The sequence below is a fragment of the Jaculus jaculus genome, chromosome 19 (assembly GCF_020740685.1).
Source record: "Jaculus jaculus isolate mJacJac1 chromosome 19, mJacJac1.mat.Y.cur, whole genome shotgun sequence".
NCBI lineage: Eukaryota > Metazoa > Chordata > Mammalia > Rodentia > Dipodidae > Jaculus > Jaculus jaculus.
In genome coordinates this window covers 60873673-60901461 of record NC_059120.1, presented here as the reverse complement: position 1 = coordinate 60901461, position 27789 = coordinate 60873673, and the positions used below count along the sequence as shown (strand labels likewise).

Below are 27789 nucleotides of genomic sequence, written 5' to 3'. Positions count from 1 at the left end.
AAATAAGCTTTTTGTCTTCATTAGACTTAAACAATTTTTTTAAATTCCAAAATTATCTGAATTCTCAAAGGCTATTTTATATTCTTATTTAACAAATTTTTCAGTAAAAAAGAAAAAGAAAATCACTCACCAGGCACAGTACATCTCTCCCTGCTGAAGCTGTCGTGATAAAAATGCAGTGCATAAAACAAGTGCGCTCTTCTCATCCCCTTCTGACTCCAAGTTACAGATCATCTCCAGCGCATCTTTGCAGTCCACCTCTGAAATCTATAGAAAAAAGAGACACATGCCACAGAACAGCTTCCTATCAGGACAAGTGCGGAGTAATGTATTTAAATTCGTCAGCACATAGCTATACCATCATTTTTTAAATTTTATTTTTTGAAGATTTTATTTTTATTTTTTCCTCAATTTTTATTAACATCTTCCATGATTATAAAAAATATCCCATAATACCCTCCCCTCCCACTTTCCCCTTTGAAATTCCATTCTGCATCATATCCCCTCCCCATCTCAATCAGTCTCTTTTTTATTTTGATGTCATGGTCTTTTCCTCCTCTTTTGAAGGTCTTGTGTAGGTGGTGTCAGGTACCATGAGGTCATGGATATCCAGGCCATTTTATGTATGAAGCTATACCAACATTTTCATCAGCAAAATGTTATTAATTTATGTTTATTAAGGTACAATTGGGAAAAGCCAAGTGGTAGCTTTTGTCTTCCTAACTAATCAAAACTGGTATAGTATTCTGAAAGCTATTACAAAATAAAGAAAAACCATCTAGGAGGCTTCTGGTCAAATGGCAGACTCATAATCACACTAAAGCTCCTGGGGTAAAATCAGAAGTCAGTGAGAACCAAGGACAACCAAAATCTATCAATAAAACAAGAAAAGAGAGCTGACTCCCTGGAAGGAAATGAACTAACTCTCACACATCAGCTAAGGCCCAGGTGAAACTACAGAGGAACTTGCGAGATGAGCTAGAGTGCTTCCATGGTGAGCCTGACAAACAGTGCCAGGGTGATGAAGACAGACACTGAGGATACTCTAAACATACCAAGGCAGGAATCCAGAAGCTGCTGAGAGCTCAAAACTAAAGTAGACCACAGCTCAGAGAAGTTTTCAGAAGTAAGGGGGAGGGCACAAAGACTGTAAGAGCCACAGGGTGGGAGGGAATATCCAGAGGCATTGAGCCCCCCCCCCCCCAAACAATGACTAACTGCTGCTTCAAAACTCATAGCCCTCAACCCCATGGTAAATACCAGTAATCCCATCAAGGAGGGACCTCAATGGAATGGGGGCAAAAAGGGGGAATGTAATGGCACTAACATACAATATGTCCACATAAAGTTTCTACTTAATAAAAAAATTAAATTATGTTGAGCTGGGCGTGGTGGCGCATGCCTTTAATCCTAGCACTTGGGAGGCAGAGGTAGGAGGATCGCTGAGAGTTTGAGGCCACCCTGAGACTACATAGTTAATTCCAGGTCAGCCTGGACCACAGTGAGACCCTACCCCAAAAAACCAAAAAAAATAAAAAAATAAAAAAAAATAAATAAAAATAAATTATGGATAGAATAAATTGTTTTGAAAATCTAAAAGAAAGAAGAAAAAACTATTTTCAAGAATTTCGAAGTGTTCAGTAAATAACTGTTCAATATAAGAATCTTACCCACTAAATCTCATTTATAATCGGGGAAAAAAAACTGAAATAGTTTTACATTTTCCCCTCTTATCCACTGATTATAAATAGCATTAGAACCAGCAGAAAGACATAAGAGAATTATTCTGTATATGTTAATAAACAGTCTATTCATCTCAAGGGAAAATACAATTAATATAAAGCACTTTATACAACTCTATCACTATTATAATAAGCTCACTAATCTCCACCATTTTGCTCATATAAACTTACTTCATTCCAAAGCTTGTCTAGTAACCTAGACAAAGCAAACTGCTTCATTAATGATGCGCTCCAGTCTATTACTTGATTTTAAAAAATTAAAACATAGTACCGTATTAGAGTGATATATCAAACAGAACTGACCGACGATATTTAGAACAATCATGTCACCTGTGTTCCTCCCAAAGGTTAGCCTACATGTTACAAATGACAGACGGTAAAATGAACTGAAGATCAAACATCCCATTAGCCCCATATGCCCTAGAACTGTGTATCTCTCTCCTAGTTGACCTCTCTCTCCTCATCAAATTGAAGGTAAGAAAAAAAATGTATGTATAAACTATAATGTGGTTAGGATTAAACAGTGTTCAAAGGAGTGACAAGAGTATAATTTAAGGGTTTCTAAAAACTTTTTTTTTATTGACAACTTTCATAATTAGACAATAAACCATGATAATTCTACCCCCTCCCCTGCTTTCCTCTTCATAAATCCACTCTCCATCATATCCTCTTCCCCTCTCAATCAGTCTCTTTTTATCTTAATGTCATCATCTCTTCCTCCTATTATGAGGGTCCTGTGTACCAGGCACTGCAAAGTCATGGATATCCTGGCTATTTTGTGTCTGGAAGATTGCACTGTAAAAGGCTGAATTAAAAAAATATATTTATTGCCGGGCATGGTGGCGCACGCCTTTAATCCCAGCACTCGGGAGGCAGAGGTAGGAGGATCACCGAGAGTTCGAGGCCACCCTGAGACTCCATGGCGAATTCCAGGTCAGCCTGAGCCAGAGTGAGACCCTACCTTGGAAAAAAAATAAAAAATTAAAATATATATATATATATATATATTTATTTACTTGAGAGAGAAGAGGTAGGTGGGGGGGGGGCGGGGAATGGGCGTATCAGGGCCTCCAAGTGCTGCAAATGAACTCCAGATACATGTGCCACCTTGTGAATGTGGCTTACAAGGGTCCTAAGGAATTGAACCTGGGTCCTTTGGCTTTGCAGGCAAGTGTCTTTAACTGCTAAGCCATCTCTCCACCCCAAAAGTTGATTATTTGATAATGAGGATGAAGGCTGTGTGGCAGCAAATACAGAGGTATCATTCTATAATCAAACTTGGGCTAGAAAACACCAGCAGGAGGCTAGGCATGGTAATATACACCTGTCATCCCAGCAAGAAAATCAGAGGTCAAGGCCATCCTTCCCTACATTGTAAGTTCCAGGCCTGTGTGAGCTGTAGGAGACCTTTTTCAAAAAGCAAAACCAAACAAAACAAAGTAACAGAAAAATATACAAAGATAAGACCAACCTCTATGCTTGCATGATTAATGACTTCTTTTGTGTGTTTATGTGTGCAGGAGTGCACTTGTACATGTAGGACAGATGTTGACATCAGGTGTCATCCTCTATAGTTCTCTGCCTTATTCTTTGAGACTGAATCTCTGACTGAGCCTAGCTAGAGGTCATGGTCAACTAGACTTGCTGGCTAGAGAGCCCCAGGGAGTCCCTGTCTTAGCCTCCTCAGCACTGGCATGCCTGGCATTCTTACATTGGTGCTGGGGATCAGAACTCAGGCCCTCATGCTTGCTCACTAGGAATTTTAGTAACTGACTCATTTCTCCAGGCCAAAAATGATTTTGTAAAGAAGTTAAATACTGTCATGTGAGTTTAAGATGTTCACCTCAGGTTCATGTGCTTGAAAACTTGGATCAGAGCAGGTGGTGCTGTTTGGGAAGGTTGTAGAGCCTAGCTGGAGGACACGGTCACCAGGGTTGGGCTGCACTTCCTACATGTCTTCTGTTTCCTGACTCTGACTACAATGTGGTAAGCTCAGCCTCCTGCTTCTAGAACATCTTCCCCACCATGATGGAATGTCTCTCCTGGAACTATAGGCCAAAAATGAACACCTCCTTAAATTGCTTTGGGTCAGGTATTTGGTCACAGCAATAAAAAACTAATTAATACATTATGAAATTAATGGCTGAGTTAAGACTGAAACTCAAGCTGGCTCTGGTGGCACACACCTAAAATCCCAACACCAGCAAGGCTGGAGCAAGAAGATTGGGTGTTTGATTTCACATGGTGAAATCTTGTCTCAACAACAAAAACAAAACACTGAAATCTCAAGTCCTGGAGCACACTGGTACAGTGCTCTTTCCACTATTTCTCTGACACTTTGTACCAAATCTTTGTGTCAATTACTCCATTTCAACAAACAAAAAAGGCTAAAGGATATATATTTATACAGTAAGTATTTAAAAATATCTATCAGGTTGAACATTATCTGGTAGTTTATGTATATAACTTAATCACAACTTTCACCACTTGGTAGGTATTATTAACATTTTGTATATAAATGATGTGGTGGTCAAAGATATAATTTGCCTAATTCACAACAATTTAATGGTACAGTCATAAATCAAATATCTGACTGATACCACTCTTCTACTTTTGTGTGTGTCTGTTAATTCTTCCTTTAAAAAAGTGATTTTTTTTAAAAATAAAAAGGTTGTATTCTTATATCCTCTTTTCCCCACCCTCATTCTAATGAGTGTCCTCCTCAGTGGGGCCCTGCAGGCCTCAGTCAATCTTAATTTGAGCTGGAGTCTCTTGCTGTTTTGTACAAGCGCAAGTTGATAAGTTGATCTCAGTTACTATTTGCAGGACTATAGTTACAGGAATGCAGGGCCATGCCCAGCTATCTGAGTTCTAGGGATTCTAGACATTGCTAAAATCTAAAAAGTTAAAAAAAAAGTGTCCCACATGAAGTAGAACTTAAATGGTAAATTAATCATACCCAATTGAACACAAAAACCAACGAATTAAGATAACACAAAAAACAAAAAACAAGAAAAAACATGAAAAAAATGAATTATTTTTGTAATTCTTGGGCTAGCAAATATATAGGAGATGAACACGAGAGTGTTGATAAAGAAGAAACGACCTACACTAGATTTTTAAGGGGTACACTTATTGGCACAATGTATTCTGAATGATAGTTTGGCCTTATTCTACTTAAAACATGTATGTATGTATGTATGTATGTATGTATGTATGTGTACACACACACACACACACTTTTTTTTTTTTTTTGAGACAGAATCTTGCTCAGGCTGGCCTTCAGCTTGTAATTCTGCTGCCTCAACCTCCTAAATGCTGGAATTACAGTTGTGTGACAGCATGCCCAGCTCTTAAAATGTGTATTCTTTGATCTAACAACCCCATTTCCAGAAATGTACTCTACAGAATATTCCCAACAAGGATACAAGGATATATACATACCAGACAACAACACAAGTTCCTCTCAGTCTGGTAAACACCACCACAAACTAACCCAACAGAATTATGTAGTCACAGACAACCATGAGGCTGATCAGCACAATGAAATGAGAAGATGTGTGAAGGGAGGACAGTGACTGGTTGTCAGGACTTGAGTGTGTCTGGGTGAAGCCTATATAGCAATCCCAAACGTGATTATTGGATAAGGGAATGACGAGGCAAGACAAACAGGAGGGCATTTTTCTTTTCTTCCTTTCTTTGCTATTTTGAGGTGGGGTCTTGCTCTAGTCCAGGCTGACCTGGAACTCTGTAGTTCTAGGCTGGCCATGAACTCAACAGTGATCTCCCCGCCTCTGCCTCCTGATTGCTGGGATTGCTTTTTAAACTTCTGTATTTATTCAAGTCAGATGAAATATCAGACACAAATCTTTCAACTTTGTTTTACTTTCTATGCCAGCAATCAAAGTCAAAGCTCATCATTTTCTAAGAATCAGGTTTAAAAAACTAAAATGCTTGTAAAAACCAAATAAAACAAAGTAAATGAACAAAGTGTACGTGTTGGGGCATGGAGTATCTGGCTAATTTCCCCAATACAGAAATAATAAGCCTTATTGACAAACCAATCTTGACATAATTATCTCAGGACAATTAACACAGGACGATTAAAAACAAATTTCCAATGCGTGTCTAATATAAATGCACACAACAGAATACTCAACAATTTGTAAGGCTTTTGTCAGGTGAGGTGGTGCAGGCCTGTAATCCTAGCACTCAAGAGGCTGAGGTAGGATGATTACCCTGAGTTCAAGGCCATCTTGAGCAACAAGGTGAGTTTCAGGTCAATCTGGGCTAGAGACCCTGCTTCAAAAAACCAAAAAGGAAGCTGGGCGTGGTGGTGCACACTTTTAATCCCAGCACTAGGGAGGCAGAGGTAGGAGGACTGCTCTGAGCTGGAGACCACCCTAATATTACATAGTGAATTCCAAGCCAGCCTGGACTAGAGTGAGACCCTATTTTGAAAAACAAACAAACAAAAAACAAAACAAACAAATAAAAAATACCAGAGGGAACCTTCTAATAAGAAATATGGTTGTTTACATTTACTCTATAAGCTGTTCTATATGGTGTGATCTTCCAGGGTTTTTTGTTGTTGTTGTTGTTGGTTTGCTTGTTTTGTTTTTGTCTTGAGACAATCTTGCTTCTGAACTCTAATTACCAACTGCTCAGTCAATACAGGGGCTTGGACATGTCTGGTAATTATTTTCTGTATCTTCTATGTTAGCCTTTTCCAAAACAAACATATCCTTAAGTCCATCCCCACAATTCCTTAGTTCTCTCTTTACTATGCTACAGTCAAGAGATACATGCTTTTTTAAAATCTAAATTATTTAAGCACAGGTTGTTATACATCAACTTTTTTTTTTTTTTTGGTTTTTCCAGGTAGGGTCTCACTCTAGCCCAGGCTGACCTGGAATTCACTATGGAGTCTCAGGGTGGCCTCGAACTCATGACAATCCTCCTACCTCTGCCTCCCAAGTGCTGGATTAAAGGCATGCGCCACCATGCCTGGCTTCTACATCAACTTTTAATTCTCTTAATTTCATAATGTCTATGTATACAGAGAAAATTTATATGACATCTTTTAGGATTATTCTCCTTATAACTTAAATTAGCCACGTAAATGTATTTTCAAGTACCCCAAAGTCAAATAAAATTGAAATTATGGCTCAAATACAAATATCCTATGGCACTGTTAAGCTACCCTCATCTTTCCCTTAATTTAGTCAACATAATCAAAATATGCACAGAATGTGTACATATGCTTGTGAAAGCTGCTTAGAGCTAAGGTGTCCCCACTCAGAAGTGTATACCAAAGTGTCCCCACCCAGGAGCACACCCAATTGTAAGGTGGACAATAATGCACCCTTAATGGTTAATAAGGGAAGTCTAAAATGTTCTAACCTAATTAAAAATTAATTTTCCATTTAAAAAAATAATTACTAACAGAAAACATATACTCACCTCTTCGATTAGTTTCTCATTTGGTGATGATGTGCAAAGACAGACAAGGTAAGTCTGCTTGAAACTACCTTTGGAACCGATCTCTGGGTGGTCAGAACACAGCTTTGCTAGAGCAGTTGCTGGGCTTAACTGATTTGTTTTGATGAGATGTTTAATTCTCATATCCAATAAGATGGGACCCTCAAAAGCTAAAAATTCATTCACTTTAAAAAAACAAGACATAATAGATTATTAACATTTGGCAATTCATGTACAATATAAATATATATTTAAAAGGACTGCTTTTTAAAAGGAACTAAAACTTTTCCTTTTGGCAATTTATTATTGCAAGTAAGGCTATTACACAATACCATATAAGCAAGGGAGGTTATATTGCCAACTTTTTGGGAGGTAGGTGGAGGTAGATGGACAGATAACTACACTATGCAGTTCAGGCTGGCCTCAACTTTATATGTAGTATAGGCTGGCCTAAAATTTGTATCCTTCTTCAGCCTTCCAAATGCTAGGATTACAGGTATGTGTCACCTTGCCTGGCTCACCAACTTTTAAAGATGCACTAAATGTTTTTAATCCCATAAAACGCCATTTAGAATGGACTGAGTATCCTGAAGATAAAAATAATTCTGCACTGAATTTTATTAAAATTATACAAATTACTCTTGCCACAGCAGTTATTCTTAAAACAGCAGGGGTCAGTATCCTGAAAATTTATGTTATGGCACTTAACACTTATTGGGCAACACACACAAAATTTTTTTTTAGATATTCTAGAACAGAAAGTTCAACTAATATTTTGTTCAGTGAATTCCTGTCATTGTACCTGTACACTTTAATCTATGCCAGGGACAAATTTATGCATAACACATTTCTATACTGTTTAAATCTGTGAATTTCCTAGTGTTTCTAGAGGGGGGGTGTCTACAAACAAGAATTTTATTGTTTTGTATTTATGAGGGAGAATTCACATTCTAACAAGTATGAGCTTAAGGTTTTTTCTAAGTTTTCTTTACCAGAATAGAAATCATGCTTAACATTTGTTTCTAGATATTTAGCTAGTCTTTGGAAAACATCCAGTAATTAAGTTTCAAACACTGTAAACGAAGCACACCATTTTCTCTACTTGACACATGAAGAAGAGGTCTAGTAAGTAGTTTGCAGGGTGGAAGATGGAAATGAGATCGGGTCTTTGTTTGTTTTTTTGAGGTAGGGTTTCACTCTAGCCAAAGCTGACCTGAAATTCACCATGTTAAGTCTCAGGGTGTCCTTGAACTCACAACAATCCTCCTACCTCTGCCTCCTAAATGCTGGGATTAAAGGTGTGTACTACCATGTCCAATTCTTTCCTTCTTTTAAATAGTCTGTGCTCCTTTCTAGAATCTTTACTTTTGATCTAATGTAAAGATCTGTCTACAAATTACTATGATCATAACTCCTCAGTATTAAATCATAAATATTTGAGCAATATAATCAGGATCTCAAATTTCATCCTTTACTTCAGGTCCAGACCCCTGTACCTATTTGTCTCTACTACTTACATTAGACAAAATCAATAATTATGCACACTGAACACGAACAGATTAAATGTGCATCTGGTACCACTGACTCTCACATAAATGTTATTACATGATCCTGCCAGGACAACTATATTGCAAAGACAGATTAGGGGCACAACAGGGCCTCTGGCCACTGCAAATGAACTCCAGATGCATGTGCTACCTTGTGGATCTGGCTTTATGTGGGTACTAGGGAATCGAACTTGGGTCCTCTGGCTTTGCAGGCAAGTGCCTTAACAGCTCAGCCATTTCCTCAGCCCCCAATTTTTTTTTTTTTAAGATATTTATTTATGAGGGAGAGAATGGGCATGCCAGGGCCTCCAGCTCCACTGCAAACCAACTCCAGATGCATGTGCCACCATGTGCTTACATGGGGTCTGGAGAATTGAACCTGGGTTCTTAGGCTTTGCAGGCAAGTGCCTTAACCACTAAGCCATTATCTCCAGTCCCCTGAAGATTTTTAAATGAAAACTTTGATCACAATTAAAATAAGGTCACTTTAGCTACTTATAAATAATTGACATAAAAAATGCTTAAAAAATAGCTTTAGTTTCCTAATATAATTCTCTTGAAACAAAATGTCAGAAACAAATCTGGGAATTATTTTAAATATAACAAAGACTCATAATCTAGAATCTGAAAGACAACTGTAAAAAAAATTAAAGATATCAGGTATCTAACAAAATGGATGGCACTCCAAGGTTCAACTTCAAATAACACCTACAAATTTCAAACGGTACCATGTAAGTTCAGAAGATAAACTGGGAACAATAATTTATGTTAAATAGATGTATTATGAAAATACACATTAAGGTTTCATGGGCTGGGGAGACGGCTCAGTTGGTAAAGTGCTCACTTTGAAAGCATCAATCAGGACCTGAGTTAGATCCCAGGAACCATGTAAAAGTCAGGAGAGGTGGTGTGCTCCTGGAATACTAGCACTGGGGAGAAACAGACAGGAGAAGCGTTGGGCTTGCTGACTAGCTAGTTTAGCCAAATCCAGGTTCAGTGTGAGACTGGCTCAAAAAAATAAGCTGGTGAGCAACTAAGGAAGATACTCAATGTCAACCTCTGGTTTTCACATGCATGCGTACACACACACACACGTGCCCACACATACATAAACACTCATACACATGACTGTACTACACACACACATACGTTTTAAAAACTACAGGTACTTTTTAAATAACAGAAAATAACTGCTACAGTTAAGGCCAAACAGGTTTTAGAACAGGAGGCTTCACGGGGTCCTATTTCTGTGCAGTTCTATCATTCGATGGCAATGAGCCTGAAGCTCCCAAAGCACAAGTTATTTCCCACAGTCACGGAGCCATCTAACTGACAGAAGCAGGACTAGAATAACAGGTGTCGGACCTCTAACTTTACACAGTGTAAGTGAAAAAGAAAAAAGAAAACCAACTCCCATTTGACTATTGTGTCTACTTCTAATTAGAATCATTAGCAGGACTAAAGAGGTGGCTTAATGGTTATGGCACTTGACTGCAAAAATGACCCGAGTTAGAGTCCCCAGTACCCATATAAAGCCAGATGCACAAAAGTGGTACATACATCTAGTGTTTATTTGCATGCCCATTCTCCCTTCTCTCTTGTCTGTTTCTGCTTGCAAATAAATAAGTAAAATATAAAATTAGAGTTGTTAACAGCAGGCTTGTGCAGTAGCCTTAAAGTGGAAATAATTTAATAGTCTAAAGAGTCAAGTGAAGATTACACTCTAATACTCAAATCAGTTTGTTCAAAGCTGTCGGGCGTGGTGGTGCATGCCTTTAATCCCAGCACTTGGGAGGCAGAGGTAGGAGGATCATGGTGAGTTCAAGGCTACCCTGAGACCACATAGTGAATTCCAGGTCAGCCTGGGCTAAAGTGAGGCCCTACCTCGAAAAACAATAAACAACAAACAAGCCAACAAAAAATTAAAAGCTACCTTCCCTCTCACCCTGCCCTTCCCTGGAACTCATCTACCACTGCGCTGCACTCTCTCCTTTCTCTCGTCTAATCTCGAACCGACAACCTCACAAAGCACAAAGGTCATCTGGCTTAGTGTTTGCCAGATGTATGGGAAAGTCTGTGTCCTTCACCTTTAAACAGATGTACCAGACTGTAAACCCTATTATGCTTTACCCACTCACAAGAATACAAAACACTTTTAAATTGAACTGCTATTTAACGTAGGTTCTTTCTCTGCATATACGTAAAAGATTTTACCTCCTCTAAACCTATCAGGACAACTAGGAGACTTAACATTACAATGAAAATACATAATATTCAGCCAGTTTATGTAAAAATAGCCCTTTTCTATAAAATTCCACTTTTATAATATTAAGTCAGGAATTGAACACATTAAAATTTGCAATATATTGTGGTTAAGAAATCACCAAATTGGGCTGGAGAGATGGGTCAGCAGTCAAGATGCTTGCCTGCAAAGCCAAAGGACCCAGGTTCAATTACCCAGAACTCATGCACAAGGTAGTGCATGTGTCTGGAGTTTGTTTGCAGTGGTTGGAGGCTCAGGCATGCTCATTCTCTCTCTCCACACCCTCCCACCCCTGCCTCTCAAATAAAAATAAACATAAAAAGCTGTCTAACAAAAGCATACTAAAATTCACATGGAATCACAAGGCATCATGAATAGGCAAAATAATTTGATGATCTCACACATTACAAATTATCTTACAAAGGTACAATGATCAAAACAATGTGATACTGACAAGAAAACAGAAATATAGACCATAAAAGAATAGAGTCCAGAAAGAAACACAACAGCATCTAACCAGATGACCATCAAAAAGAGCACTGAGGGCTGGAAGGATTGGCTCAGTGGTTAAGGCACTTGCCTGTGAAGCCAGAGGACCCAGGTCTGACTCCCCAGATCCCACATCAAGGTGACGCAAGTGCAAGATCGCACATGCAAACAAGGGGACGTGTGTGTCTGGAACTTGACTGCAGCGGCCACAGGCCCTGGCATGCCAATTCTCTCACTCATTTAAAAAGGGGAAAGAAGGAAGGAAGGAAGGAAGCAAGCAAGCAAGAAAGAAGGCCAGTCTGTTGGGCTTGCCTCAAAAACAACAACTGTTTTTAAAAAAAGTGCTGAGAAAAAAGTCCTCAACAAATGATGTTGGAAAAATTGCGTATCGATATGCCAAAGAATAAAGCTGGGAGTCACGGTGCTCACCTTCAATCCCTGAGGTAGGAGGAGGACTGCCATGCGTTCAAGGCCAAACTGGGGCTACATAAGTGAGTTATAGGTTAGATTGGGCTGGAGTGAGACCCTGTCTTGAAAAATCTAAACAGATAAAAAGATGTAAATTGGGCCATTAATCTTGAACCCACTATAAAAATTAACTCAAATGGGTAAAGACCTAAGCATAAGACTCAAAACTATAGAACTCCTTTAAAAAAAAGTATAGTAGGTAAAACACAATATAGACTTTGCAATTATTTCATGACTATGACATTAAAGATGTAGGTAACAAAAGGAAAAATATACAAATGGGCCTATCTCAAACTTCTGTGCAAGGGCATGGTAACGAAATGAAAAAAACAAAATATGGGAAAAATATTTGTAAACTATTTAAAAAAAAATATTTATTTATTTACTTGAGACAGACAGACAGACAGAATGGGCATGCCAGGGCTGCCTGCCACTATGAACACTGCAGATGCATACCATTTTGTGTGTATGGATGGCTTTATGTGGGTACTGGGGAAAAGAACTTGGGCCTACAAGCTTTGTAAGCAAGTGCCTTTAACCAATGAGCCATTACCCTAGAATGCAAAATGTACATCTGATAGAACTACTATACAATTCATCTAACCTATTTCTGGATATGCCCTCAGAAATTGAAAGCATAATTTCAAACATTTGTACTCTTGAATTTGGAACAACACTACTCACAGGAGCTAAGAGGTAGACAACAATATTTGGATAAGCTTTAGGAATTTCCTTTGACAACAAGGAGTTGGGGTGGAAGGGAGGAGAGAAAATTGCAGGTGTAATATACAGAAAGGATTGGCAAGCTGACAAAAATGCAACTAAATTATCCCAATATAGAAGCAGAGGAAAAGTACCTGAGAATTCAGGGTGATTGCTGTAGGGAGCACTTTATTTCAAAATCACACATGCAAGCACACACGCAAGCTCAGGTCCAAGAAGGGCAATGAAACATGTAAAATGCTGGTGAAGCTAAAGCCAAGAAGCTAAACTCTACTTCATCGAGGCTTTTCAGAGACAGCCCCCGCTTGGGCTCAGGCAGCACGCCTGCCGGCAGCCCCATGTGTGTGATCCTAACTCTCCCTGTGGCGAAGAAGCAGGGAGCAGGCTGATGGCATCTCCTAGGATATTTACAGTGAGATTTAAGTCAAACAGCACAGAACAGCAGAATACCTTTCTGAAACAAAGCTGATAGTATATTTGCCAAACTGTAGGAGGAGGAATACATGTATTCTGGATAAGAATTTAAAAAGCAATATTTTTAAAAGGTTTGTGATTTTTCAGTAAGATAAATGCTACTACTAAGAGCCAAGCAGATTCATTGAATTAGGTTATACTCTACAAAGAAATTACAATTCATAAAAGTACATTCTGAGAAGCTGGATTTCACTAAAAGTCTGAATTTCTGCTTTCCTAGTTATGGTCAGGAAGGAGGATAAGCCACAGTCAGAACACAGATATAAAATGTGGATCTGATGAAGGACTTGTGTCCAAAACACCAACAGCTTTTCATTACAATTCAATAACGAAACAACCCAGTTAAACAATCAGCAAATGATCTAAATAAATGCTTCATTGAACATACACAGACAATAAATAAAAGGTGTTCAGTATCATCTGTCATCATAGAACTGCAAACTAAAACAACAATATGCCATCACCACATGTGCTGAGAATGGTCTGGTTAGAGGAATCACTGACCGGTGCTGACAAGAACATAAACCAGGAGTTATTTTAGAAGACTCTTTGGCAGCCTTTTGGAAAGCTAAGCAATTGCTCCACTTACATGGAAATGTCTACCCAACATACAACAGTATAAGTCTTTACCACTTTGTTCAAACAACCAAAAATGTCAGCAAACAAGAAGTGCTTTAATAGGACAATAGACAACAGGTCTATTACCTGTATGTGTACATGTATGTATGTACACATGTATCATATAATAATGACCAGTGATAAAGGAAATGAATTTAAAAAGGAGAAATGGTAAATGTATCACGTTAGGTAAAGAAACTAAACTGAAAAGGCTACAATAATATGACACTATAGAAAAGGCAAAATTATAAATAGCAGGGAGATTGTAGTTGTTAAGTTTTGCAGAGATAATTGAGTGGCTGAAATACAGGAGATATTGCTGAGCACGGTGGCATTCGCCTTTAATCCCAGCACTTGGAAGGCAGAGGTAGGAGGATCACTGTGAGTTTGAGGCCACTTTGAGACTATATAGTGAATTCCAGGTCAGCCTGAGCTAAAGTGAGACCCTACCCCGGAAAAAGAAAAAAGGAAAGAAAAAAAGAGAAAGAAAGGGCTGGAGGGATGGCTTAGCGGTTAAGCGCTTGCCTGTGAAGCCTATGGACCCCGGTTCAAGGCTCGGTTCCCCAGGTCCCACATTAGCCAGATGCACAAGGGGGGCGCACGCGTCTGGAGTTCATTTGCAGTGGCTGGAAGCCCTGGCGCGCCTATTCTCTCTCTCTCTCCCTCTGTCTTTCTCTCTATGTCTGTCGCTCTCAAATAACTAAATAAAAAATGAACAAAAAATATTAAAAAAAAAGAGAGAAAGAAATGTAGGTGATATTGTTTACTGGTGGATACACAACACTTACATATTTGTCAAACCCAACAGAACCAAACAGGAAAGAATGAGTATTAAGGCTTCCCTATTTCAAAAATGTAGGATAGCCCAGTTATGGCTAAAGAAAGCCACTAGATATGTTAATTAAGCCTCAACTTCCTTTGATATTTAAAACCATCAACTTGCCGCCAGATGTGGTGGCTCATGCCTATAATTGCAGCACCCACAAGCAAAGGTAGGGACAAAAAAAGTATAAAGCTAGCCGGTCTACACAATGAGCTCAACCCTGACACAAAAACAGAAAACAAAGCACCCTTGCTGCTACTGGCTTGCTATAGCTCCTCATTCCAGGATGCTAAAAGCCTCAAGTGAAACCAGCATTCATAACTTTGAGTCCTGTCTATCCTCACACTTCCAAATCAGAGTTATTTTCTTGTTTGTTTAGCTTGGATTTAGCAGGTGTCATTGGATTACTATTGAACTAAATTCAGGATTAAGGGAACAGGTACTATGTAAATAATCAACATTTCAAAGGCTTTACAATAAACCAATGTGCTTATCTTTTAGAGGCATATTCATTGTTCTCTAATCTCCCACTCTTCTTTTTTCTCGTAAAGAAAATTAAATTAATTTATTTATTTGAGGATGGGAGAGGGGGAGAGAAAGGGAGCACCAGGACCTACAGCCACTGCAAAAGAACTTGCCTGCAAAGCCAAAGGACACAGTTTGACTCCCCAGGACCCACATAAACCAGATGCGCACACATCTGGAGTTCCTTTGCAGCAGCTGGAGGCCCTAGCACACCCATTCTCTCTATTTGGCCCCCCCTTAAATAAAAAAAAAAAAAGAGGACTATGGAAAAATAATGAAGTTTATGGCTACAAAACCTCCCCAAATCATGTAATAACTCTGGATGCATCAAGAGTTTGATCAGAATCTGGTCACCTACACTCTATCTGCTTTGTAGAAATTCCTTCTGGATACATAGTACAAATTATTCCAGTGGTTATGCCAGGGGAAGATTAAGAAATAAAGCAATAAAGAGATGGACAGACACACATATTTGTTAACAGGTACAATGTTACGTGCATTTAAACAAATAGGGAAGTTCAGCACATGACTTTTAGAACAACAATTAAAACTTCTGGTAGATACTTCTTTTTTCCCTGCTAAAATGTGTGAGTTTAGCAAAATGTTATTGAGAAATCAGTAATGGGAAAGAGAAGCTAGTCCTTCATTTAGGTTGGCTGCGATTTTACTTTGGCAGGCTAGGTGCAACAGAGCATCTCAGCAGAAGAGTAGAGGCTGGGACCAGTTTTTATTGCGGCCTCTGTTCTATCACCAGAAATGTGATTTGAAAAAAAAACAACATTATTTTGACACTCCATTTACTCATCTGTAAGAGACAAAGGACACTAAGGATTTTGCCTTCATCAAAGATTATTAAATCATACATATAAACACTTTTACACTTTATACTGTCAGAAACTACATGCAATGCTATTTGTTATTACTATTAATATATATGCTTAGTATTTCTAAAAGCTGAGATTAGAAAGTATAATTTGATGTCATATATAAAAAGTATTGATGTTAATCTAGGATAAATACAGTATGTCAAAAACAATCAATCTGGGTTAATGAGATGGTTAAAGGAGTCTGCTTGCAAAGCCAAAAGACCTTGGTTCAACTCTCCAGGACACATGTAAGCTAGATGCACAAGGTGGCGCATGTGTCTGGAGTTCCTTTGCAGTGACTAGAGGGTTGGTATGCCCATTCTCTCTATCAAATAAATTAAAATGAAACTCCCAGGACACATGTAAGCTAGATGCACAAGGTGGCGCATGTGTCTGGAGTTCCTTTGCAGTGACTAGAGGGTTGGTATGCCCATTCTCTCTATCAAATAAATTAAAACGAAATATTAAAAAAATAAGGTCCTGGCTAAGAACATGGCTTCAAAAAAAAGAAAAGAAAAGAAAGAGCAAAGTATCCAAGATTCTCTACTTTTATTGTTTTAAATATTGAGGATCAGCCAGGTGTGGTGGCTCATGCCTGCAATCCCAACACTTGGGAGTGAGACAGGAGGATTGCAGCAAGTTTGAGGAAAGCCTGGACTACAAGTGTGGGACCCTATCTCAAATAACCAAAACAAACAAATATGCATACATATATTCACAAATACTTAAGATCTAATTTTATTTCTCCAAAGTCTTATGAACACTACAGAAAGTTCAGATACCCTTGAACAGAATACTAAAACTAAACTGCTTGTGAGCATTAAGGGAGAGTAGAACTACAAGAAAGCCTGGGGAAATAGTCAAAAAGGAAAACAAGAGGGAACCACTGGCCTGAGAAATGTCTGCAGCTGTCCTGGGAAACCTTTTGGTAAATTTATAAGAGTACCAAAGGAATTTACAAGCATTATTTGCTTAATATTCCACCTCATGGCCTCCAGAACTTGCTGTCACATAGCAAAATTACCTAGACTTTGTCAACAGTCAACAAGAAAAACAGCAATAATGCAAAAGCAGATAGTGGTAAATAGATGCTTAACTTCTTATTTACTACTCCAGTTAATGTTCTTGGTTGTTAAGTAGCTTAGGGTGAGATCTGTGCATACAGTCCTAAAATGCCTAAAAGACAGCTGTGCTGCTCTCCATAGTGGGTACAACTTAAAACTCGAATCTACTGTCTTCTTTATTAGTGACTTAGCCATCTACTTACAATAGAATACCAGTGAGTCTGGGTTTAACTCGCTCTTTATTATCTGAGCTCATAGAACAACAATGTGCAATAAATTAAGAGTCATCATCCTAAAAGACTATTTTGTGGAAAACCAGTAACTACGTATTTTGCTTTTTGACCTGTCATGTACAATGCCATCAATACAAGCCACACTGGCAACTGTCAGGATGCCACAGAGAAGCTTCTCCAAGGAGAAATGAATTCCAGAGGTGAAAGGCCTTAAGAAGTCCTTCACATGAAATCTAAATAATGGATGGACACTCTTTGGGCTCTCTTGAGAGAAACAAAATGCAAAACATTATATTTTTTCTTGTCTTATGATCCTTTTTCTGTTTTCTCTCTCTAGGAAATTTACCTTTATCCTTATCCAATGGTTCCTGGGAAAGAATAGTGCATAGTACCGGGTTTTTCCACACCCCAGTCTCTTGAGCTAGAGTAGCTAAAAAATGCAATTCACAGCTGCCATTCTCCATCAGCTTTTCATGAGCTACCTACAAACATTAAATAAACATCCACAGAATTACAAAAGAGTTTTAAAGCAAGCTTATCAGGTTTTAAATATAACACTAAACTTGAAAAGTAAAGACATTATCTTAAAATTTTCACATCTCATTACAAATTGCTGTATTTCTTTACTTCAGATATTTCAAGACAAACTTCAAGGACAGAAAGCAAACCATTTACAACAGTTTCAAATAGTACCAATACAAATAAGCCCATATTACCTTTTCCAAGTACAAACCAAGAGTAAAAGCACTTCTGAAAGAAGTGACTGTAACACCTATAAGCATACAAAGACCTTACACATTTAATATCTTCTAGGGTATTAAAAAATTGTACCATGAATAAAGAAGGCTGAAAAATGGTATATGTGAACACTTACACTTCCAATAAAAGTGACTTATGAAAAAACCAATCAGGGTTTTTTAAATTTATTCATTAGTAGTCTTAGAAATATCATGCCAGTAATGGTACTGGACCTTGCCTATTAATTTTTCCAGTGTTCACAAAATCATATTCCTCAATCTACAAATACCAGTAGTCTTAACTCAATTTAGAACATATTTATTGAGAATTTCTTGGGGCAAAGTATGGAGAGAGTAGTTAACATTTGCTACTATGGTGCTTATCCAGGGGGTGGGGGAGAGCAGAGATAGAGAAATATTTAAACAGTTAAAAAACATGGGAATGTAACTGGTATAAATTAACCTACATAGGAGCAAAGTGTCACAGAAACTCTTATGGCTGTATGTGATAGTCAGTCATGAAGGTCTTTTTATTTCCACAAACTCAAGGATTTTAAGAAATCTTTAGATGGTGGCTGAACATATATGGATGAAAAGTTATTGTCCCACAGGGCATGTTGGTGCATGCTTTTAATCCCAGCACTCAGAAGGCAGAGGTAGGAGGATCACCCTGAGTTCAAGGCCACCCTGAGCTAGATTGAGACCCTACCTTGAAAGACCCCCCCCCCCCAAAAAAAAAGTTTATTTTCCTGAGGCTAGGGAATTTAGCTCAGTGGTAGAGCATTTGCCTAACATGTGTAAGGTCCTGGATTTAACCTCTAACACCAACTCTCCCCATCAAAAATTACCTACTTATAAACCTATATGAAAGTATATTAACCAATTCTTTTGTTTCAGAAGTGTAAGTTTAAGTTTCTCTGATGTAAGCAAACAAAGGCAGTAGAATAAAAAGTTTAGTTTTATGTTTGTCAACAAACAGTTGTCTTGTTGGTTGGTATATATGAAATACCAATAAAGCTCTGAAGTAATTATTCACCTAAAACAAACACTAGCTGTGGAGAAAACACTAACACGGAAGATACATGGTAAATACAAATTAGCTGTAAGGTGACAGACATGACAGTCAACAATTAAGCATGTGTTAATGCGTAGGGCACCATGAGAGGAACCCTACCTGACGAGGACTTGTACTGGATAGAAAGTAATGTTCCATGGTGAAACAGACAAGTGTATTTCTTTGCCTATCACTTATTTCACAGATCTAAAATTTAAAGCTAACCGTCTTTAGACTCCAACCTTTTGAGAGAGAGACAGAGATAGAACTATGCCTTCATGAAACTAACTAGGAGGAACATGCTTTTTGTTTTGTTTTCTCAAGGCAGGGTTTTACTCAGCCCAGGCTGACCTGGAATTCACTATGTAGTCTCAGGGTGGCCTTGAACTCAGGGTGATCCTCCTACCTCTGCCTCCCGAGCACTGGGATTAAAAGGCGTGCGCCACCACGCCCGGCTGGAACATGCTTTTTTAACTAAACACTCCGTATTTACTAGAGCAATAATACAGCCAGCACAATTGTATGCTGGGAATACAGATAATGTTCTTAGGAGCCCTCAGAAACAAGCACGCACACTTTACTGCCCAGAAGCAGGAGACCAGGTATGTGGTTCCAGAGTCGTGGCTCAGTAAATGCTCTGACACAGCTGTACGAGCTTCAAGCTTAAGCACATCAGCATTAGAGAGGAGTAACCTGTTTCTTCACCTTTACAGTAAGCAAAACATCAACCACTACTGAACATAAGATGTGTTTAAATTCTTACAAACCTTTTCTAGATCTTCAGCAATTAATTAAACCACTTCTAAACCCCAACAAGGGCCTCTGTCTTCCTTTCCTGCTCTGGGGAGAGGCCCAGTATGTGCTCTTAGGGATTGCACTATATCCATCCAATCCACCTACGTGTGTCAACGCGCTCAGCAACATGCTGAGCTATCCGTCCAATCTACCTACACGTTACTACTCACTCAACAACATGCTACACTAGCCATCCAATCCACATACAAGTGTCTACACACTAGGCAACACCCTGTACTATCCCTCCAACCCATCTACAGGAGCCCACTCACTCAGCAACTAGTACTTAACATGTACTACTTAACGACATGCATGGTAACAAGAGCATCAGCTCATTTTAACATGACTTAGAAAAGATTTAGCCAATTTTTTAAGCATAAGGAAAACTGATTATCCACACTGAGGAGGTAAACATTCTCACCTGCACCAGAGTCTGAAACTGTTCCCACTGTGTATCTGAGAACTCAACAGGTAGGCATAGCAGCAGTTCAACACAGCTCCTAAAATACAAACAGCCGGTAAAGATACAAATGGTTATTAAAACGAAAAGTAAAATATAACCAGTCATTCTAATATCAGCAGATTTTTCCAATCTAATACTTTTCCCATTAAATTATTACAAGTGAGATACAAAATTTCAGAACAAGTTAACTACAGTCTTGATTCACATTTCAGAGGTCTACTCACAGTGCCAAGCGCTCCAGAACCAAGGCTACGCTTCCACACTCAGAAGTAAGGTGAGGCCGAGCGCTAACATAACTTTGGATAGCCACTGTGTATACCTCCAGTAAAGGTAAGGGGTCTTCTGAAGTTTTCCATTTCTCTGCATATTCAAGGAGTGTCTGTTTTGGAATAATAAAAAGTATTCAAAATATAAATTAAAAATATACATTGACTAATCAACTGTGTCCCCACTAAGAAATTTTGAAAAGTAATGTTTGTATACATGAAAACAAAAAGTAGCTTGCATTAATTAAAATATAAATGCAGTCATTTTAATAAAGATCAGAGTCATATCTAGCAGTTGAGAGCACCCATCTGTTGATTCATTCAGCAATAGCATCATTTCATCACGGCTGGTTTTAAACAAGGCAAGTGTTATCTTTTCTCAGAAATGCTACCAATCCCCAACCCCATGGTTAATTTCATTGTCAATTTAACAGGATTTAGCATCACCGTGGAAACAAGTCTTTGGGAATGTCTGAAAACGATTTTCTAGGTTAGGCTAACTCAAGTGGGAAGATCACCCTAACTATGGTTGGCTCCATTCCATGGCTAGAGTCCAGGGCTGAATAAAAAGAAAATAACTAGCTGAGCAATAACAGTCATTTTCTCTTCTTCTTGACCATGGATGTGATATGACCAGCTCTGATTAATGCCTTCCCTACCTGAACTGTCTTGAATTCGAAGCTGAAATAAACCTTTCCTTTTCCTTGAGTTGCTTCCAGTGCTTCAGGAATTTGGGCACATATACAAGTAATTAATATCCCTCCCTGAAAAGATGACTAGAGAAGCAACAGATGGCCATAAATGTAGTAAAGAATTTAAAAGAATACTTCTGTTGACATATACTCACTGAAGATGTACTTCAGTCCCTTAAAAAATAGTATGTAAAAGAGCCTGGGGATGTGGCTCAGTGGTTAAAAGCACTTCCTTGAAAAGCCTACTAAACCAGGTTCAATGCCCCAGCACTCAAATAAAGCCAGATTCAAAAATCAATGTAAGCATCTAGTGTTCACTTGTATCTTGTACGCCCAAACACTCCACCTAACACAAATATTTTTAAAGTGTGTCAAAATCACTTTTTGATAAATCTGCCATTACCTAACAGACCTCCAGCATATAAAACCAATTTTAAATGTATTAAAGAATGATTATAAGGTCAAATTAGTATTTCTAATAGTGTTGGGTTTCTGAACTAAAAAGCATTCATCACTTTTCAATTGAATTACGTAAATGTTTCAAGTTAACCTTACCAGAATAATGAAGAAAGACAAAATGCTATTTATCCATCCCACTAAACACAGAACTGGCAATAGAAGGAACACAGAAACATGCATGGTAATAGTTGGTAGCTATTAAAATTGTGAACTACGGTTACACTACATGAAGTAGGACTAAATAATTTATAATGTAGAAGACTGCTACAACTAATTATCATTTAGTCACACATGTAAATTCAGGCACTCTTTCCTTAAAAAAACATATCTTGAAGGAAAAAGATTCGTTAGTGCTTACATTCTTGAACACATAGACACAGTTATTTTAAAAAGGATTATAAGCCAGGTGTGGCCACACATCTTTAATCTCAGCACTAGGCAGAGGTGGGAGGACCTTCATGAGTTTGAGGCCACCTTGAGACTACATAGTGAATTCCTGAGGTAGAGCAAGACCCTACCTACCTCGAGAAAACAAACCAAAATGTGTGTGTGTATGGCGCTAGAGAAACAGCTTAGTAGTCAAGGTGCTTGCCTATAAAGCCTAAGGACCCAGGTTCAATTCCCCAGTCCCCACGTAAGCTAGTTGCACATGGTGGTGTATGCATCTAGAATTTGTGTATAGTGCTGGAGGCCCTGCCACAACCAGTGTCTGCCTCTCTCAAGTAAGTAGACAGACAGACAGACAAAGTATGTGAGAGGGCTAGAGAAGCTGGGCATGGTGGTGCACGCTTTAAGCCTAGCACTTGGGAGGAAGAGGTTGGAGGATCACTGAGAATTTGAGGCCACCCTGATACTACATAGTGAATTCCAGGTCAGCCTGAGCTAGAGTGAGACCCTACCTCAAAAGGGGGGAAAAAAGAGGGCTGGGGAGATGGCTCAGTGGGTAAAAGTACCTGTAGTGCAGGCAGCAGGGCCTTTGAGGGCCTGAACTAGCCAGAGTTTATCTCCAGTAGCCAGGTAAGGTCTCATAATCCTGTAATACCAGTAGTATGGGGAGTGATAGGTCAGCTGGCCTATAAAAACAGCAGCTGCGGATTTAGTGAGGCACTCCCCTGCATGGAAACCACATGGGAGAGGGAAGAGCAATGGGAAGAGGCAGTGTTCTCCTATGGCCTCCACACCTCTGCCCACACACATCCATACACCATCCACCCACTATAAAAAAGTATACTGAAAGCCAGGTGTGGTGGCACACGTCTTTAATTCCAGCACTCGGGAGGCAGAAGTAGGAGGATTGCCATGAGATTGAGACCACCCTAAGACTACATAATGAATTTCAGGTCAGCCTGAGTCAGAGTGACACTCTACCTCGAAAAACCCAAAAGTATGTTGATGCAGGCAGCACTGCAGTTAGGGCCCAACACACTACTCCTTTGCAGTGAACTCAATACCTCTATTAAAAATATATATATAGGGGATGGAGATATGGCTTAGTGAATAAGGCACTTGCCTGTGAAGCCTAAAGACCCAGGTTCGATTCCCCAGTGCCCACATAAGTCAGATGCATATGGCTGTGCACCCATCTGGAGTTTGTTTACAGTGGCTAGAGGCCCTGGTGCACCTATTCTAACTAATGAACTAACTAACTAAACAAACAAACAAACAAACAGGGTACATGTGCCTGAAGTTTGCAGTGGCAAGAGGCCCCAGCACACCCATATGCTCCCCCACTTCAAATAAATAAAAATATGTATTTTTATTTATTTTTTATTTATTTATTTTTTTTTGGGGGGGTCTTTCGAGGTAGGGTCTCACTCTGGTCCAGGCTGACCTGGAATTAACTCTGTCATCTCAGGGTGACCTTGAACTCATGGCAATCCTCCTACCTCTGCCTCCCAAGTGCTGGGATTAAAGGCATGCGCCACCACGCCCGGCTATGTATTTTTTTTAATCTGAATTAACCAGGTGTATTACACACTAAGCCCTAGCTCCTTAGCTGACGAACCTGGGTGAATAGCTTTGTGCTAAGAGTTCAAGACTTGCTCGGGCAACATAGTGAGACCTTGTCTCGAAAATAAAATGAAAGACAGCCTGGCAGCACACTCTTGAAATCCCAGCACTTGATTGAGTGGCTGAGGCATGAGGATCACCTCAAATTCAAGGAAAGTAGGCTACAGAGTGAAACTTATCTCAAAACAATAAGGCAAAAGAACCCTTTCTTTATTACCTACACAACCCTGTAAGAGTGTTCAGAGCACATGAACACCCAAGCACTGAAAGAGTGACATTCATGGCACATGAATGTACTGACAACAGAACTCCCCTTGTTTCTAAGGCGGGGGGATCAGTCATATCACTGTCAAGTGTAAGTATCCACAACATAAATTTCAACTTTCTAGAAACTAGACAATTACTTATTTCTATCTATTGTTTTAGTATATACAGGCTTTCATACAGGTATCCAAAAATGATCAGATTCATTTCAATCAGAAGAGACTTTTTCAAGATACTTCATTCCATCAGAGGTGGTCTTGGGGGAAGGCCTGTAATCCTGGATACTGGGAGGCTGAGGCAGGAGGATCTTTATTGAGTTCAAGGCCCTCATGGGAAATACAGTGAGTTCAAAGCTTGCCTGGGCATCTACGCAAGACCCTGTTTCAAAGTTAAAAAAAAAAGTCCTGAGAAATACAAATGGCTAATGAATGTATGAAACAGTGAACTATATCCTTAGTCACTGGGAAAATGCAAATTAAAACTTCTTGGAGATCCACGGATCTCGCTCTCATCAGAATGACTATCATCAAGAAAACAAGCTGGGCGTGGTGGCGCACGCCTTTAATCCCAGCACTTGGGAGGCAGAAGCAGGAGGATTGCCATGAGTTCAAGGCCACCCTGAGATGACAGAGTTAATTCCAGGTCAGCCCAGACCAGAGTGAGACCCTACCTCGAAACCCCCCCCACAAAAAAAAAAAAAAAAGAAAAGAAAGAAAGAAAACAAATGCTGGTGAGGGTATGGAGGAAAAGAAACCTTAGGACTAGAGAGGTGGCTTAGCAGTTAAGGCGCTTGCCTGCAAAGCCTATGGACTCATGTTCTACTCTCCAGATCCAACATAAGCCAGATTCACAAGGTGATGTAAGTGCAAAAGGTTGCACATGTGCCCAAGGTGGTGTGCATGCGTCTGGAGCTTGTTTGCAGTGGCTGGAGGCCCTGGTGTGCCAATTCTCAAGGGTGTATTAAAAAAAAAAAAAAAACAACAACTAATTTACTGATAGTAGGTGGGAGTACAACCATACTAACCACGATGGAAATTAATGTAGAGGTTTTTTAAAAGCTAAAAATAATGGCTGGAGAGATGGCTCAGAGGTTAAGGCATTTGCCTGCAAAGCTAATGACTTTGGTTCAATTCCCCAGTACCCATGTAAAGCTAGATACACAGAGTGGCGTATGCATCTGGAGTTCATTTGCAGTGGGTAGAGACCCTGGCATGCCCATTCTCATTCTCTCTCTCTGTGAAAATAAATATTTTTTTAAAGCTAAAAACAGAACTATAGTATGACCCAGACACACCTCTCCTGGGTATATATCTCCTCAAGGACTCTATACTACTGAGACACCTGACCATCCATGTTTATTGTTCCTCCAGTCATAACAGCTAGAAAATGGAATCACCCAGAAGCCCATAAACTGACGAATGGATAACAAGATGTAGCACATATGACAATCAGTATAGTTTAATGCAGTTGAAAAGAAAAATGATTTGGAGGAAAACAGATGAAACTGGAAAATGTTCTACTAGGTGAGATATTCCATGTTCAGAAAAGCACAGAATGTTCTCTCTCACTTGTGTAGGCTAGTTTTGAAGTTTTAGATTTGTTAAGTAAGTTGGAGAATCAACAGAGACCAGGAAGCTGGAAAGTAGTCATGAGAAGGAGGGAAAGAGAGAGCTTGAGGGGGAAGGAACAGTAGAATACATGCCATATTCAAGCAGGGGGATGAGGCCTGGAAAGATTTAAATGGGAGTACAGGGAAGGAGAAGAGGAACGAATACGGTGGAGGGCTAAGTAAAGTCAAAGATGTATGAAAAAGCCACATGCAAACCCATTTCTTGTTAGCGATTTAAAAAAAAATCTTTATTTATTTGCAAGTAGAGAGAGATAGAAGAGAGACAGAGAAGGAATGGGTGTGGCAGGGCCTCTAGCCACTGCAAATAAACTCCAAATGCATGCACCATTGCATCTCGCTTTACATGGGCACTAGGGAACTGAATCAGGACAATTAGGCTTTGTAGGCAAGCACCTTAGCTACTAAGCAATCTCTCCAGCCCTTTGTTAGATAATTTAAAATGTAATTGTTTTTTAAAGTTGGGGGCTGGAGAGCTGGCTCACTGACAACCAGGTTTGATTCCCAAGTGCCCATGGAAAGCCAGATGCATAAAGTGGCACATATGTCTGGAATGCGTTTACAGTGGCAGGAGGTCCTGGCATGCCCATACTCACTGTCTGCCTCTTTCTCTCTCTGAAGTAAATAAATAAATGAATAATATTTTTTAAAAAAACAGTTTGAACAGAAGTACCCTGTATGGGTGGGTAATGCTACTCCCAGAAGTCATGGGTTATTACAGGAAAATCCCAGTGCCAGGGCTAAGATATCTTCCACTGAGTTGTTAGGCAGGCCCAAGAGGCTTCTAAACAATACAGACTATTTAAAAAAATTATTTATTTCCAAGCAGAGAGAACAGGCAGAGAAAGGGAGGAGGGGAGAATAGGCACTCCAGATCGATGTGCTACTTTGTGCATCTGGCTTTACATGGGTATTGGGGGATCAAACCCAGGTCCTTAGGCTTTGCAGGCAAATCCCTTAGCCACTGAGCAACTTGCCCAGCTCCAATACGGGCTATCAATAACCAAGGCTCTTGGCTGCCCAACAGAACTACATGGAAAGACCTTAATGCTGAGGACACCACATGCTTCAGTTATAGGACACAAGAGAAATCAAGCTGGAACTGAGCTAGAAGCCTCCTCTTCCCCGAGGGTTAGCTGTCATAGTGCCATGAGGTGGAGGGCAATCTAACAGTGGGGGATGCTGTAACCCAACTGCCAGGCAACATGTGCTCACCAGTGAAAGAGGGGCTTTACTCTTAAGGGTAACAACTGCTATGATTAGACATGAGGCCTGAGAGGGAATTCATGAATTGTACTGAAAACCTGGTCCAAAGCCTATGGCTGTGGAGGTCATAGGCCCAAGGAGGGAAGCTACTAGTGCTCAGCTAAATGCGTTATGTTGTGACCATCAAATGCTCTCTCAATATTTATGTTTATGCTCATATGTTATTGCTATTCTCAGCTTTGATCAAGGAGGCTTCTTTTTTGCAATTGGTGGTAATACTGGAGAGACTCAAAACTCATAAAGTGTTGAGAATGGGACTGTTGAGAGCTCAGCACTATCTCTTTCACATTCTCAGGGAACACTGTGGAAGAGGGGTGGAAAGAATCCAAGAGTGCTGATGGTATAACGGTGAGCACAGCTGCCTTCCTCAATATAAGAGACAGAGAATGGGGAGGACTACTGCCTTCCGGAGGGAGGGACGGAAGGAAGGAGGGAGGGAGGGGAGAGGAGAGGAGGGAGGGAGGGAGAAAGGAAGAAAGGAAGGAAGGAAGGAAGGAAGGAAGGAGACACATGTAAATGCAACCTAAAGCAGCAGGACAGCAGAGCAGTCACTTAGTATGAAAGCCTGTCTCAGGGCTGACTTTGAATCTGCCAGAACCCACTCCTTAAGGCTAGATAGGGCCTAGGGGAGGGCCTGCTTCTACCAAGAGAAGAGGAACTATAGTCCCACTTTTTACTCTCACACCCTGTAAGAAGATGCGGACAGATGTATACTGGATTTACTCACATTTAGTCATAAAGATAGGGACAAAGATGACAATCACTGGATCTAGCTTGGTGGAGAATGGAAGGGGATGGAAGAGGGGAACAAAGACAGTAACATACTAGTCTTGCTTCTGG

General features: G+C 39.6%; 1 protein-coding gene across 2 annotated transcripts in view; it reads right to left on the bottom strand.

Moving 5' to 3' along the window:
• Nucleotides 1-27789, bottom strand: part of Znf292 (zinc finger protein 292) — an 80400-nt gene that overhangs the window by 13988 nt on the left and 38623 nt on the right. The window contains exons 2-6 of one of the 2 annotated variants that reach the window (XM_045137903.1): nucleotides 20590-20744; nucleotides 20324-20402; nucleotides 17663-17798; nucleotides 7206-7408; nucleotides 131-267 (exon numbers count right to left, since the gene is read on the bottom strand). In XM_045137903.1, the coding sequence (XP_044993838.1) occupies nucleotides 131-267; nucleotides 7206-7408; nucleotides 17663-17798; nucleotides 20324-20402; nucleotides 20590-20744 (710 nt within the window). Of the gene's footprint in view, nucleotides 1-130; nucleotides 268-7205; nucleotides 7409-17662; nucleotides 17799-20323; nucleotides 20403-20589; nucleotides 20745-27789 lie in introns of those variants that run through there. The other variant, XM_045137904.1, reaches the window with a different exon arrangement.